Source organism: Prenolepis imparis, unplaced genomic scaffold, assembly GCF_030444845.1.
Source record: "Prenolepis imparis isolate NDT839.2.m4 unplaced genomic scaffold, iyPreImpa1.0 SCAF_8, whole genome shotgun sequence".
Taxonomy (NCBI): domain Eukaryota; kingdom Metazoa; phylum Arthropoda; class Insecta; order Hymenoptera; family Formicidae; genus Prenolepis; species Prenolepis imparis.
The window spans coordinates 13,223,364-13,239,958 of record NW_028141166.1 but is presented as its reverse complement, the minus strand read 5'-3'; the positions used below and the strand labels follow the sequence as shown (position 1 = coordinate 13,239,958).

Below are 16,595 nucleotides of genomic sequence, written 5' to 3'. Positions count from 1 at the left end.
CCTATTCTCACGCACTTAGACCTTCACCTTTCCTTTCACTGTGTTACGATTTATAAAAGTAGCTTATGCGAGATTTTCCGTACGTATATTTGTCGTAGGCTTTTTGCGAAAGACAGTCTTTTACGAAAGCTTCTAACCATCTCGTAAAATGCTGAGTGATTAGAATCTTCTTTGAAATGCCACAGTGAGTAAAATATAAATATTACTAAGGGAAATTACCATAAAAATTTACGCAATAGAAGTTTCTAAGAATAAACACTTTTACCAAAAGTTTCTCTTGTCTGTCTATTTGATAAAAAAATAATTGCCAATATCTTGCAAATAATCGGTTAGAATCGTCTTTAAAAAAATTCATTAAGTAAAATATCCTATAAAAACCTCTCGTTGATAATAATAAATGATCGGTCTTCCTTCAAGCCGGATCGTTTGAACAACAATCGACCAAATTTTCATACGGCAAAAGTCGGCCCGAGAACGCGCGGGGGAGTCCTAGAAAAACGAGATTGTCATCACGAGCGACGCTAATTGATAGCAGAAACAATGAGGTCTTATCCTGTGGTCTCGTGCCTGCAGAATCGCCGCAGGTGAAAGCAGTCCGCCTGTAAAGCAAAATGCATTCCTATCTCATGGCCGGCCCCTCATCTCGTGCTTCTCCTATGCAATTATCTTAATAATCCGCCGCAGCCGTATCACCGTCTTTCCACTGTCGCAAACGTCCTTTCCCTTGTCTCGCGGTCGCAACGACGGATATTGTGGCGGCTCAATTTGCGATGATTTGATTCCATTTGCCTCTTGCAAAAGAATTACGCGGATGGAGAAGTGAACGTCTTTCCGGTATAAATCGATTCGATAATCAATAATCTTTAGCCTGCAGTTAGCGAAATATAATACGATAAATGACAAATAAGCGGCGCAATTATATAATAATTAGTTGATGTAAATTGAGTGAAATTAACTGCGAGTCAAAATAATTTGATTTTAATGATGATAAAATTAAATGAGATATAAGCTTCTCAAAAGAACTAAATGTTTAATTGAAGAATACGATTAACGATTCTACATTGTTATTTGCTAAATAATAACTGGTATTTTTTTATATAATAGCGTTATATAATAATTACGATGTTATTTATTGAGGAGTACAGATTTTAATAAACATAATATTAATATGAATATATTTATAAGTGCTAGTTTGCAAACATAGCTTTTGCAAAGCAGGATAAATTAATGTATGAATCAAATCAAAGTAGTCAGATTAAGTGTCTTAAGAAAATAGTGTAATTTCTTTTCTTTACTATTATTTAGTTTCTTATTTATTATTTTATTTTATATGTGCATTTAAATAATATAAAGTATCTATTTTATATTCTTACAAATTTCATAAAGCAATGAGGCTTAAATTCTCAACTTATTTTCTTGTTCTATTTCTCTTTTCCTCATTCTCTTTATTGATTTGCTAGACGATGCAGCATTATGAGTTGATTAATCACAACGCAATGACGTCATAACGTAATACTCGTAGTATTCTAACCATAAGAACTTGTTTCTTTATTAAATGAGCAACTGGGTTCTCTCCACTTTGGTGCTGTGTAATCGCATTTTATACAACTCAACAATCTATTTGCTTACGAAATAAAGAGTCGACAGACTGTCTGAAGTTTCAATTCAAAACCAACCTATTTTTGTATTATACTAAAACGACACAAGCGCGCGCCATTCTTCGATTTTATATTAAAAAGAATGATATTTAAAAAAAGAATAATATAAAGTTTGTTTAAACTCGATTAATATTTTTTTCACAGAAATCAGCTGATTAAAGCATTAATTTGCTAATTAAATTTTAAAATAATAATATAGTAAAAAATTAAAATAGTAATGTGTAAATAATATGTTACAATACCTTAGTTTTGATTAATATTTTTTGGCAGAAATCAGCTGATAACTGTCAAAAATATTAATTGAGTTTAAAGTATATTATAACATTATTTAAAGCATATTTTTATTTTAATTTTTATAGCATATTATTATTTTAAAAATTAATTAACAAATTAATGCTTTAATCAGCTGATTTCTGTCAAAAAATATTAATCGAATTTAAACAAACTTTATATTATTTTTTTTTAACATCATTCTTTTTAATATAAAATCGAAGAATGGCGCGCGCTTGTGTTGTTTTAGTATAAAAAATAGGTTGGTTTTGAATTGAAACTTCAGATAGTCGGCTAATTTCTGTCAAAAAATATTAATAAAGCGAAAATTAAATATTCTAGCTTATATATTTATATTTATATTGTGTATGTTATAATGCGAAATAACTTTACGCAGCATATCACTTTGCCCTACGGCATTTTCCTTATCAGTAATTATCAGGATTTAAAAAATTTATAGATCTAAATGAGTTCTAAAAAGAGTTCTAAAAGCAAAATAGAAATATTAATTAAACTAAAATAAAGACAACCGGATACCTATATTTATAAATATTGAGATGAGACGTTAGTCGATTTTCGAAAATTACATTTATTCTAAAGCTATATCTTTTCGAACGAATTTCCTTCGAGCTTTAATTAATTATTAATATTAAGCCATGTATATAGTATCGCGCGCGCTATTAGAATGAAGTTGCCGATGTTTGTAGTTTCGGCCATTACCGAAACACCGCGAGTATCAGGCAGTTGGAGCTGCGTCCCGCTGTGATTAATTAGTAAGCATAATCGTTAGAAACGATTTCTAATCTTTGTATTGTAATATTTATCAATCGCATATCATAATTTCAACGTTAATATGTAGGCGTAATTGTTCGAAACGCACATTTCGCGAAAAATTCGATGCAAAATTTCTTGCCAACCTAACCCAACTTAATCTGTTGTCGCGCGCGCGAATGTGTTGCGATCCGTGGATATATCTATCGTTAATTCTAGTTTACATATTTATATTGTGTATGTTATAATGCGAAATAATAAGATTATTCTAATATATGTATGTATTTTATTTGTTACAGGTAGCATTGCGATACACAGTGCGATTCACGCGTCGTGTCGGGAGTGTCGTGTAAAGTTTCGCGCGTCGGGAGTTCCGTGTAAAGTGTCGGGCGATCGTAATTATTCGTGTTTTCGCGAGTGTCGTGAGTGCTACCATGGACCAAGAGAGGAGGAGCAGGCCCGGGGAGGCATCGGGCGACAACGGGGCAACTGTGAGGTATGCAAGAACATTTTTGCTAAACTGCATCGTTTATGAGATTCGACACACACATATTCATATACATAATTTGAATATTTTGTTTTCAGATCACTGTGCTGTGTACTACAACTCCGCTATTGCAGGTATCGGTGAGTGAGAAATTGTTTATTTTGTAACATTTTTATAACGATAATGGGAGTGTACATAATATGTTGAAAATATTAAAACAGTAATAGGTTTTAAATAATATGTTATAATATCTTATCCGCGATTAATATTTTTTGACAAAAATCAGCTGATAATTGTCAAAAATATTAATCGAATTTAAAATATTATAACATTCCTTTCTAAAAAAAAGTATATTAAGTCGATGCTCGCAACAATACTTGCGAGAATCGACTTAACATGCCTTTTTTAGAAAGGGTCCGATTTAGCTGCTTATTCATTCTACAAAATGTAATAAAAACATGCGGAAGTTGAAAATAGACACACACAAATATCAATGTTAATAAATATGTAAATGTTTCATTGTCGATTACATGAGCTATAGTATTGATGTCTTATTAAAAAATGATATTTATTCTATAGAAAAATAATATCTTTCTCTATGAAATTAAATTTTATTTATATGTTTATGATCTCTTTGTGAAATGGAATCACTAAAATTCATTCTTATTCTATATAATAATTGTGTAAATTAATAACGAAAACTATATATAACAAATATATTTTTTCGCGCGATATGTATTAACTTTATATATATCATTTATCATATATTTAAATATCATTCAAGTTATAATTGTTGTCTTTCTGACAAAATATTCATAACGCATTGAAACTATGAAAGAGTTACACGAGAGGAGCATTTAAAAGCATGCGACGTGAGAAAGGTGAGTGTGGGAGCTCTTATGGCGGATGAGCAATGAACTTGACCGGAAGTAGGTCAGGGTGAACCTTGTTCGAGCATGGTGACTATCCTCCATGTGACTTCTGGAACAGGATAGATTATTTAAGAATTTTTCAAATAAATATCTAGATTTTTTGATCAGATTAAACTAAACCTTTTCTTAACAAAGCTTAGAATACAGATCACACTTCTTTAAAATCTTCGTGAAACTTGACTATTAAAAGGAAATTATGCTGTAAAATTTAAAAATAATTTAGAAAGTGTTGAGTTATGTTACCACATTAAATCTAATTGTGCAAATGATTTTGAATATATCAAAAGAAAAAAATATTCTGACGTTTTATCTCTCTCTCTTTTAAGTATATCTTCATTCTTAGTATGTCTGTCGAATTTTTATATAATGTATAAAGAATACCGCTTAATTCATATACACACACATACACAGAATCGTTTTTCCTTATAATATCCGACACAAAAAATATTGTATAGGAGCATATTATGTCATAACTAAATTAACGTTTGATATTGTATGGAAATTATATAACTTTTAAAACCTATCCTAATTCGGAACAATAGACAAATGTTAAATTTAAGTATTTTGATTGCATGAAATATATGGTCTCGTTATATAGCGCGAAAGTTTCATAGAAATCTCGCGAAGATGGCAAGTGATAGGATTCAATCTTCTTGTTATGTGGAGCAGATTTAATGCGAACCTTGCATAACTGGCTATCACAGTCATGTTATATACATCAATTTTCGTCTCCCGACGTAAGGCGAATTAGAAACGTAATAATCTCTTTGCACAAAAAGCATCGCGAACAAGTAATTTCTGCATACCGTATTCTCTCTTCCACAATCTGTCTCTGAACAAACGAAGAAATTAACTCCGTGATGATTGAAATCGCGGAGGAGGACAGCTTTCCCCTGTTTAGTTAATGGTGCGCGATAGCGAGGATGTTCACGAGGAGAAATAAAAAGTTTTCAAGGGATTGCCAAATCGCAGTAGACCGCAGACAGAATTCTGAACGCGACTCGGTTCGCTATTGTGCATTATGAAATCACTTTCTGACACGTCACGGTAATACGAGTAACCGCATGTAACTGACGTGCAGGGAATATCAATAATGCTATTATCGAAGAAGAGCCTGTTAATCTTCCGTAATCCTTTTGGTCAGTCTGACAACTTTTTCTTTTAAAGAATAATAGATCTTTTTAAATTAAGTACTTTGAATAAATTTTTAATAAAAAAAAGAGAATAATTAAATAAAGATTTTTCGCTCTTTTATTATAAAAATTATCCAAATGTATATAATGGTTCTGTTAATATTTTATTTTCGGTTCAAACTCTCGCGTTTCTTTCCGGTAGAATTTTAATATCACGTTGTATTTGGATTCACATAGGATAAATATGCTTACGATAATAGCTTCTTACCCACGTAATTCATGTCGCAATGTATATAAATTAGATGTTTTCTAGGTCGAGTTTAAATTCGCAGCTTATTTTGAGATGCGCGTACAAATTCGCGGACAACGCCTATCGCGATCTACTATAATATATCAGTGTCTTAACTTTTACTAAATGGGTGCAGCCGCAATCGATTACATACGGAACCGACGAATTCATTGTTGCATGAGCGACCTTTAGAATCAATCGGGAATTCGCTTTTCCTTTCTTTGAATTTTCTCACGAAAGTCATGGTATCGATTTTACCCATCTGTAATTGAAACTTTCCCCTGCTTCCCACATAAGATGTGTAGTAAGTTAGAAATTTTAATGTTAAAAATTAGAGACATACTCATTTAAGATTAAAAAAAATAGCTTTTAATCCATTTTTTATAAAAAAATAAAAACACCAAATTTTTATTCCATGTTCTCTCTCTTGCCCTCTTTCTCTTTGTCTCTTAAACATTCACTGTGATTATCTTATAATTAAATAGTTGAAATACAAATAAAAACTAACAATATTCCTGTCTAAATCAGTTCACTTCTGTAGTCTTCTTGTCATTCATATTTTCTTACGATCTAAAATAATGATTTATAATACAGAAGACTACTTTTCGCTTGATTTTATGTAGTACTGTAATTTAAAAATTAATTACCATATGTAACAACTGCGTGATCAGGGTCACTTAACGAAAGCAGGGCACACTTTTACTTCCACGTAGATGTAAATTTTTTCGCGTTTTAATTTTTTAGCATTTTTTAACATTTTGCAAGCAACGTGATTACATTTATAAACTTATTGGTTTCTGTTTAATTTATCTATAAAAAATTTTACATGTTAGTAAAAGCGAAATAATAAAATATGTATAATATATTCAAAGAAAGAAGAGAGAGAAAGAAAGAGAGAAAAAGGGAAATATAATATATAATATAAATTACATATATAAAAAAGTATTATACATAACGTACTATAAATAACAAAATAATTGCTATTTATTAGATATTCTATTTGAATATAAAATTTGTCAAATACTTATTGAAGAGAAAACACGAGTTTATATATTTTATTATAACATTTTACAGAATTATGTAGCATATTGTGTCGTTCATGAATAACGTTATCCAGGCGTTACGGAGATGGAAAAACAAGTGTTTCGTGAAACTTGTGTCGATTCGCAACGTGTATGATGCTTCTCGTCAGTCTCATCACGAATATTAAATGTAATACCGCAGAGATTATATAGTGCGAATGTGTTGCATAGACGTAACATCAACTGCTACACACAGAGAAAAAGTGTTTCGCGTTGCATCATCAAAAAGGAAGTGCAGCTATAAAATTCTAACTATCATTTCCCTGTGAAAAACTTTTACAATATGACTCGCGCAAGATTTATTTCACCTTACAATTCACTTCGATAATCGTCAACTATATTTTATGTGTTAAAGTTATCGGTCTCAAAGAATGTGCAATAAAATTAGAAAATATGTCTCGAAATATATGGATCCTACAAGAGTAACAATGTTTCTGGAATAATTAATGCGTTATTGACATTATTATACACAAATAATTAAGTCAGATAAAAATACGTACACTTTGATGAAATTATACTCTATATATAAATTATTCTTATTTTACAACTCTTTTCTTGCGTGTTTAATTATAATTATCAAAATGCAGTATTTAGGCCACGGCCAAAAAAGAAAAGTCTTAATTGTTTCTATGGGAAATTTTGGACCGCCCGTTGCAGATTCGATCGCATTATGCTGATGTAGACAATCCGCCTGCGTGTCACAAAATATGCATATACGTGACGATGAATATGAATAAGAAAAGAGAGAGCAGCGAAATATCTTACTTTCACATTTAGATTTCTGACCGCACTGGTCCAGGATCTCTGGTTCAATGTCATGGGTTCATTTTATAATTTTTTTTCATAATTTTTTATAAGAGACATTACGCTTACATTTATATCAGACAATAAAACGACGTTGCTACGATAGTGAAGCCCAAAAAGAGTTTTAAGATCAAGTGTGATAAGTTATTATTTATTTTTTTAAGATGTTAGATTGGACTTTTTAGATTAGTTTTAGAACTCAATCGTTAAATATTTTTATTTTATATTATTTTGAGTTAAAAATTTTACATCAACTTTTTTATTATTTAATCTAATTACGTTCGAAATAATGATGATCAGTATTAAAGGAAGAATTAGGAATTAACAGAAAGAAATATCAAAAAGAGATTAAAAAGAATGAGTAATGCAATCTAATGCGATAGTGTTTTTTTATTGATAATTATTAATTCACTTTTCTAGATTCTTTTTAACTTTCTTTATAATTTATGTAAATTAAAGCGAATAGGTTAATTTCCATTTCAAAGCTTTTCGAAATTAGCATGCTATATATTTTTCCATATCTGCATCAATAATTATATTTCTTAAGATAAATTTGTTTACTATTTAATTAGAGAAAGAAAGAAAGGAAGAAAGAGAAATGTATATAGAGATCGGAATATATTTTACATTGAGAATACCAGAGACCGGACCATTGACCCGGACAACTGAAATTTTCACGTGGGCACTCCACTGGAAAGTTACAAGTGTAATGGTTATAGCCGGTCCTTCCAGTTTTCACGGTTTTAACAGATCCAGATCGAGTATATGTATCGAGATAAACCAGACCTTTTTGCGTGGTCATCTGTCTTCATTTTTTCTCAAACTCAATAATTCATGAAACTTTCCAGGAGTGATCATTATTCTTCTATAGTGTGCAGGATTGAAAAATTACTAGTCATATTATTTAATTTATACACACATTAGTGAATATTATTTCGTTTTCATTCTCACATAATTCGACAATTAAAATCGCTGAACAAATTTTTTTTAAACGATAATCGAACGATAAACGATCTTTTCTGTTATTCTACTTTGTTGGTTCAAAAATTTGTTTATTTAAAGTAAGAGCGAAAGAGATAAATACACACACATGAGAAGAGATATTCCATTGGATTATGTATGTCGGGCCAATGAACGCTTAAATTCTTTAAGCGATGCTTGTTTTACGAGAAAGTGGTTCCAACGTGTTTATCGATCCTTTGATGCTTGGTCATCCATGTTCTCTTGATGAGGACCCAAATCCGACCGGTTAAACATGACCTCGACTTTCACCCTCGTACAAGGTCTAGGACGTCTCTTATGATTCTCATTTTTCCCATTCATTGGCAAAATAAAATTCTTATTTTTCTCAAACTGCGAAGAATGTGAATTTTATGTGAAATGTAAAAAAATAATTTTAGTTCGATATCAAATAATTAAGGAAATTCAATTCTTAGTAAAGAAGTTTCAGTGAACTTTGGAAATATTTCAAGTTTCTTATTCTACTAATTAAGGAAAAATAATAATTTTTTAAAGAAGTTTATAAAAAAGCAAATAAAAGTAAAAATTCAAATCACGGTATAACTATTAAAATATTGATTTTCAAGAGTTATTTTTAGAACTCATGAGGTGCTACCCGGAAACCAGAAACTCTATCAAAAAGTCGGAAATGCGAAAAAATTTTTTACTTCTCGTGACATAGAAATTTTTTTTTCAAATATACGAAAAATCATGATTGATCGTGAGAGAGGGACATACATCATTTGGCAGACATAAACCGTGTCGAAAAGAATTTAGCACTGAACAAAAGAAATTTTTTTTAAAAGTCTTGCTACTTTTTATTTTTCATAGATTAGTTTTTTCATAGTTTTTTCATTGTTTCTGATACGACTTTCATATCGAGTAGATACGAAAAAGGACCATCATGGCTCGACGCATCTCGATAAAAGCTTTTCAATTTCATTTCGACGGGCGGGGTTTTACTTTCACCATTCAAGGCGGCGGCATTCTTTAATAGCGGCGTGCACCTTACCTCTCTTTCTTTAAGTCGGCTATGGAAAGTAAACCGCGTTTGACACATCGGGGTCGCAAAAAGGATACGAGAGGGAAACTGCGAAATAAACGGCCCCGTCAAGGATAACGCGGCGTTTCCTACTTGTGTAATCTCTAGGTTCGCTGCGAAAAATCCGTGAATGTTGCAGGTGCATAATACGGATATGATGTAGTTTATGCGCACATGATACGTTTATAATGGACGCGTTCCGGGATGAAAAGCGCGCATTGGAATTATTCGCAACCGTACAACGCGCGTGTGAAAGAATTTTCTTTGTTCGCAAGACAGAAAGGGAATTATCCGTTTTATCGCAAGGCGAATTAACAATGACTGTGTGCAAAGTTAAATTGTTTTTACGCGACATTTTTTTGTTATCTACATAAGCTGTAATCAAGCGACATTGGCGCACAAAATTGCAAAATACATTGTAATTATATTATCTTACCAAGTTTTCCAATTTTTTCTCTTTTCTTGCCTTTTTCGCCGCAAATCTAAACTTGTATTTAACTTCAGAGATTTTAATTTCATAATAGAAACTCTTTTTTTTAATATACAGAATACATTTCACATATAACAATTTTTTCGTTACATGTTTTGAAAGCTAATGATCGAAGTATAAGTAAATGCTAACTAAGAAAAAAAAATATACGAAAGAGGAAATGAAAGAACAGCGAATGGATATTAAAAGCTTCGTTTATTTCTCAATATTTCATCCCTTTTCATATATTATATGAATATAATAACGATTCTTATCACGCTTTATCGTAAGTCATCTTATCGGAATATCGAGAATGTTGGTCGAGGATATCGGAGCGAGCTCGACCGATGGTATTCGCGTTTTTTCGCTAAATTCTATATAGTATGACGAGTTTCACATACACGATCGATCGAGATCCTCCGATGAATTCAAACGCGACCTTTCGCCTCGATACGTAACTCCTTTCTCTCTCTTGTCGACGATCATTCTGATTGAATCACATTTGCGTTCTCTATCTAAATTCAGTAAGTTTCTCTTTTTCTCTCTCTTATTAATTAGGAAGTAGACAAATGTGTGCGGAGCGTTTCGACTGATATAAGCGATCTAGATCTGCGGCCGGTGTATAATCGAGAAAAACGCACACGCGGCCTTTGTAAATTTTCGCGATACCTCTCGCATTTTTCCCTTAACGACTAAACACTCGAATGAAGATCCAAATAACACACGAAGAAATTGGAGCATGCAAATTCGAAACGTGCGCGTGTGTGTATATGTGTTGACAGGCGTGTCCGCTAAAGACTGTTCTACTAAAAGATACGTATCGGTGCGTATCGTTCAAGTATGTTCCCGAAGCTCATGCAAGGAAAAATCACTTCCTTGTAGAAAAAAATAGAATTGTAAAGCTTGTTTTTTCAAATTGTCTTAAGTCCATTTAAAATGTAAAAATTATATTTTACACAAAAAAGCTATGGAAATTATTATTTTATGCAGTATTATAAAAATTTCCACAGCTTTATTATGTGGTGCGTATATATGTATATATAATGAATTTCCATATTTTTTAAATTATGGATGTAAGGCAATTTGTGAAAATAAACTCTTCAATTTGGACTTTAAAATTGACAGTTGGAAATTTACCAATTCACAGATGCAGCTATATCTTTTATTCTTCGAATATTTAATTTGAGAATCAATAGATCTCATCGACATTTAGTAGCAATTAAGTATAGCGATAAATAAAGCGTACAGACTCGTGTTAGGGATGAAAGTTTTGAATCTTTAATTCCTTCAAGAATAGAATAGAGTTCTATTACTAATCTAAGGCATATTATATATGTGTGTATACGTGGCTCGTATAAAGTTGAAGTATTCTTGAAAATAGTGAAGACAATAAAATGGGGAAAAAATATAGATTGTGTAGATTGCAGAAGGGGAATTTTATTGAAGTACAAAACTGGAAGAGTAGAAAAGGACTAGGAGTAGTTAAAAAACGAGTTTAACACCTGAAATATCTACCGTATATTCATAATGTTACTCTTCGTTAATACTGATGCTTGGTTTTAATAACAGGTACTTGTCTCGATAATCAGAATCACTTTTTAATTCTGGTATGAATTGTAGATTTGAATAAACATAATACAACCACTTGCAAACGCAAGTAGAATTTAAATATACAGTACAATGTTCGATGAGATATTTAAAAATTGTATGAAATAACTTTCTATATATATAATCCGAGTAAAGTATATAATGTATATTCGAATAAAACTGATATAAATTAATATATGAAAATATATTATTATATTCGTATCTTGTATGTAAGTAAAATATGCAAAATTATATATTTACAATCAGAATTTAAAACAAGAATATTCTTTTATCAAGAATATAATTTCTTCAATATAGAAGCTGTAACTAACAACAAGCTTTAATAAGTTTTTAAGAAAGCATTTCCGAACAATTGAAGATTTTTCGACTTAATATTGAGTTTTCTATTCCATCTCAAACTATTGTCCCTTCAATACACTTTATAAATACAGAGAAATATATATAACTTTTAAAAAATATAATAACTTTGCGAACTAATTATTACGTTTCGATTGTGATAGAGGTAATTTTATTGACTCAACGATTTCCAGATTTGATTTCATCGAAATAATACTGTCGTCTATTATTTAAGATAGAATATAATACGCTAAAAATATTAAATTTTAATTTTTAAGTAATTAAACTCATTTTAAGATAAATATATATCTAGGATATTTTTTACAAATAAAAAAACATAAAAAAGACTCGGTATGTCATATTATATTGAAATATTTGGCAATATATTGGTTACAAATAGATAAAATTATATATATTAAAAATTAATCAGAGAGAATTGGGAAATCTCAGAAACGCATTGGAAATGATTTCACAGGTATCACGAGTGTCTAAGTAAATTCGTTGATTAGATGATGTAAAGCTCTGTTATAATGCATTTGTGTGTGATGTGATTTGCTTTAGCTCGCCCTTAGGCCTTTAGTAACAAAAGAAATACCGTGATTTGTGTGTGTATATGTTCCATAACTAAATGTATAACTACAGCTTTGATTATTTGAGGATTTCTTTTTTAACAAAAATGTCGAGGAAGATCGTTATTTATTGTACGCATTTCTTCAATTTTTAACTTTATATATCTCTATGTATAGCTAAATTCAAATTTTATCAAAATTTACTGAAATTTGACTTAAAAAATATAATTTTATCATTCATATTTTCCATACTGAATTTTTATTCGCCAGAGAGAGGCTATTTCTTCAATCACTAATTACTATATAATACATCAATTATAGATAACTCAATATTTTTGTTAATAGAAAAAAAAATTACAAATCGATCAAAGAATCTGTAAAAACTAAATCTGAAAAAATCCAATAGTCGTGAAATACCCTGTCTGTTATGTTATTTATGTGTAAGTGTTCATATGTTTTTGGGTAAATACGCTCCGCATGTAAGTGCTTCATAAGAGACTGTTTAAAATATTGTGCCGGAAGGATTATCGAGGCGGATATATAGGATGAGAATGAATAAATTGAGGATTTAAAGATTGCAAATAGACATATGCACGTATAACGATTATAGTATATAATTAGAAAAGCGAAAAATGGATCAGCGACTACTACTCTTTCTCTCTCTCTCTCTCTCTCTCTCTCTCTTTTTCTCTATCAGATACTCTCTCTCTTTTTCTCTGACTCTCTCTATCGGCCATGAACCGATAAAATGGTGGCTAGAAATAAATATTTATACGTACTATCCGCCTTCTCGAGTGAGTGCATTTTTGCATAACGAGCCTGCATTTGTAATCATCGCGCGTGACATTTCCTTCAGCTTTCGTGAAGAAACTCCATCTCTACTGCACATTTTCTAATTAATTAATGACTTAACACATTATTGACGAATAACGTAAAACTATATGTTATACGCGTCTTGGAACCATCGATTGTCCTTTCAATCATAGCTACTTCGATCAAGTTATTCGAAAATGATCTTTCCTTAATAAAAACGTTGAGGAAAGACATTATTTTCCGTACATTTCAATTTCCAACATTGTATATTTTTTGCGATTAAATTTTAAATAAAAATTTTATGAAAAGTTAATTGAAGAAATATGATTCAATCATTTTTTTCTTTTCAATCTTAGATATAAATTATATTTTTAATCGTTACTTATTTGAAGTATTATATATTATAAACGATTGTTCTATATATATATATTCAATATAACTCTATAAATTTTGTATATTACACAATTATAATATGTAACATGAAATTTAACATAAGAAAGAAACGAATGCATGTTGCACAGAAAATGTCACGACGCCTACGATTATATAACTGTGTTAAAAAGACATGATAAAGTCGCCATTCGTAACACCAGGTTATATCGAACGTTTTATCCACGCAATAAGAAAGTTATTGCATACCGAGTATGTTGCATACTTTCAGTAGTAATATTATCTAATCGGAAATGCAAATGCAAACATCGTTGTAAAAATACACTCGCCGTGATCTGAATAATTTCTAATAAAAAAAGCAAAGCTTTTCTCACATAGCAATGATTTTCTCAGCGATATACAGAAATGTTATATAAAATAATTTCGTGCTTGTTTCTTTCTCTCTCTCTCTCTTTCTCTCATTTAATTAACAAACGTGTGCGTTGAAATGAAGACTTAAATATAACGTCAGACGCTTTAGAAGAGAACATCGCGCGCAACCTATATAAGCGTGCGTATACAATTTCGCGTAATCGCATGCGCGAATGTATTGAGTTAATGCGGAAGTTTTGCCGCGTACTTCTTATTTAAATAATAACGAAAAAACTACTTTTCTGCATCTTCATCAAATTATTAATTACAATTTCTAAAACGTAATTTCTTAATTTTAAAAACTTCAGTGAACATTTCATATAGATATTTTGAAAGTGATACTTTAATATTGGTAAGAAAAACGCAGCAGAACATCCGAATTTATAATTTAAAATCAATTATAATATTTGCGAAGCCCGGTTATGCGAAATTTTTTTCGCAGGAATATTAATACTTGATTATGTCCTGAAAAATATTTATATATACTTGCTCTTACATCTCTCTAGTCCTCGTAACGATATCTAATGGCTAACTAATGACACCGATGGACGAAACGATCGACATGCGTTCCCATAAGGAAACTGTCGTCGCGCTTTATTTAAATATCTATCCTCATTAATTTATATCAATTTGTTATCTAATGAATTTCTAAGAACATACGTTCCTTGCTCTCCTTGATATGCTCGAAACGCGATCTTTCCTTTAAATAATATTTTTAATATAATACTTTCAAGATTGCCTTGCCTGTGTCACTGTCTCTTTCTCTGTGGCTCTATTTTTTTCTCTATCTCTCTCTTTTTCTGCTTCTTAGAATATTATTGTAAAAAAATCGTTACATACTTTTTGTCTAAATCAAATGATCAAAGAAGAAGCTGTTCTTTTCTCATTCAATTTCAATATCATTAAATTTAAAAAAAAAACTGAAACTTCAATAAAATATTTGAAAAATCTACGAAATCTTAAAATAATTATATAACTTCTTTCTCTTTTTGAGATCTTTGCTTACTTTTTACCATTTATTTCTGTAATTTTCGAAGCTCTGTGTTTTGGCTTATAATCTTATACTTTTTATGCTTTTAAATCTTTGAATCTTCGAATAATAATATCAACATTTTTAACTTTTAAATTTAGATCTTAAAGTATATTATACAAACTTCTCCGCTGATCATACTTTTACATATATCATCATCAATAACATAGAAACCCAGTATAATCCGAATTTCAAGCATTTATTATCGTGGATTTATATCTAAAAAGAATTAGATGATTAGATATAATTTTATTTTCAATTGACTCCTGCTGATTTATTCAAAGATTGGAAGAAGATTATCAATGACCACATGCATCATACGTTTTAAAAAATAACAATAATATCTCCGTTTAGTATCGTGGAGAACTACTATCGACTGCGGAAAAGCAAAAACGACATGATCATATAATATATTTTAAAAAATGGTAATGACAATTTCTAATATATTATACATATTCGCTACATATTCGTAATTCTATATAATTTCGTATTTTATATAATGTTTCACGACATATATAGTATTTCAACGCACGTATTGCGTCTTTTTATACTCTCTCTATATTTAACTTCTTATGTTTGTGATATATACTTTAAGATACATCATATGATCACTAATCGTTTTTCTTATCGCAGTACATAATATTCTTATCTTCCGCGATAAGAATATATATATATTTTTTTTTCATTATTCACGTAACAAATATCTCTCCATCCCGATTCTTTGCTAGTCTCTTTCAACATTAAAATTTTTCATTGTCAATAATTTCTATATCTTTTTGCCTCTTTCAAAGCAATATCACGTGCGATACCTTCGCCAACGACTGACGATAGACAAAATTCTTACGATTTAGGGAGAGTAGAAAATGAAAGTATATTCAGTCTATGTCGATCGCGTCCATATTTTCCGCTGATCCTTTTCGCTGTCGCAATTTCCGGCGCAGCAGGACCGATTTAAGGATACTGGACGACCTTGTAGGACCCGCGACTTCCGGCCGCGGGTAATTCTGCTACGCCGCTTTGTGCCTCTTTCTTTGCTCTCTTCTCGTATTTGAACTAGGACTGCCCGAGCTACTGCCTCTCTCGCAATCCGTTGTCGGCACAGGTTTCAGTTCTCTGCAAAAGGACACGCGTTAAAAGATTCCCTTCGTACCCTTTCGCGGAAACTCGAAAGCGCTAAGCGCAATAAAATCGGTTATATCGAAGATGATATGAAGCTTCGCTGATAAATTCGAGGAAAACATCCATTGCACTATTAAAGAAAATCAAAATTTATTGTGTTAGTATGTTCAGTATATACTTTGTACATATGTACATTTTTACTTCTCTCCTTCCCTCTCTGAGAAGCGGAAGAAACTTTTTCGAAAAATTCAGAATCTGTCTCACAAATGATTTTGACAATAAAAATTTCTACGCAAATATATGTAAAAATCATATAATTTTCAGTAATTTTTTATACTATTTGTTTTTCTTTACTCTCTCTATTGTTATATAATATACTAATC

The 16,595-nt window shown here is 30.8% G+C and overlaps 2 protein-coding genes across 8 annotated transcripts in view; one reads left to right on the top strand and one right to left on the bottom strand.

The window, feature by feature from the left end:
- Positions 1-16,595, top strand: part of LOC145939553 (uncharacterized) — a 75,662-nt gene that overhangs the window by 29,327 nt on the left and 29,740 nt on the right. For both annotated transcript variants that reach the window (XM_083043952.1, XM_083043954.1), the window contains exons 3-4: positions 2,999-3,195; positions 3,285-3,326. Coding sequence is in view for 1 of the 2 variants with exons in the window: in XM_083043954.1 (XP_082900080.1) it covers positions 3,134-3,195; positions 3,285-3,326 (104 nt within the window). In the remaining variant the exon portion in view is untranslated. The remainder of the gene's footprint in view (positions 1-2,998; positions 3,196-3,284; positions 3,327-16,595) is intronic.
- Mctp (multiple C2 domain and transmembrane region protein) overlaps positions 10,136-16,595 on the bottom strand; it is a 29,589-nt gene continuing 23,129 nt past the window's right edge. For all 6 annotated transcript variants that reach the window (XM_083043943.1, XM_083043944.1, XM_083043939.1 and 3 more), the window contains one exon: positions 10,136-16,206. In XM_083043943.1, coding sequence (XP_082900069.1) covers positions 16,101-16,206 — 106 coding nt within the window. In that variant the 3' untranslated portion in view covers positions 10,136-16,100. The remainder of the gene's footprint in view (positions 16,207-16,595) is intronic.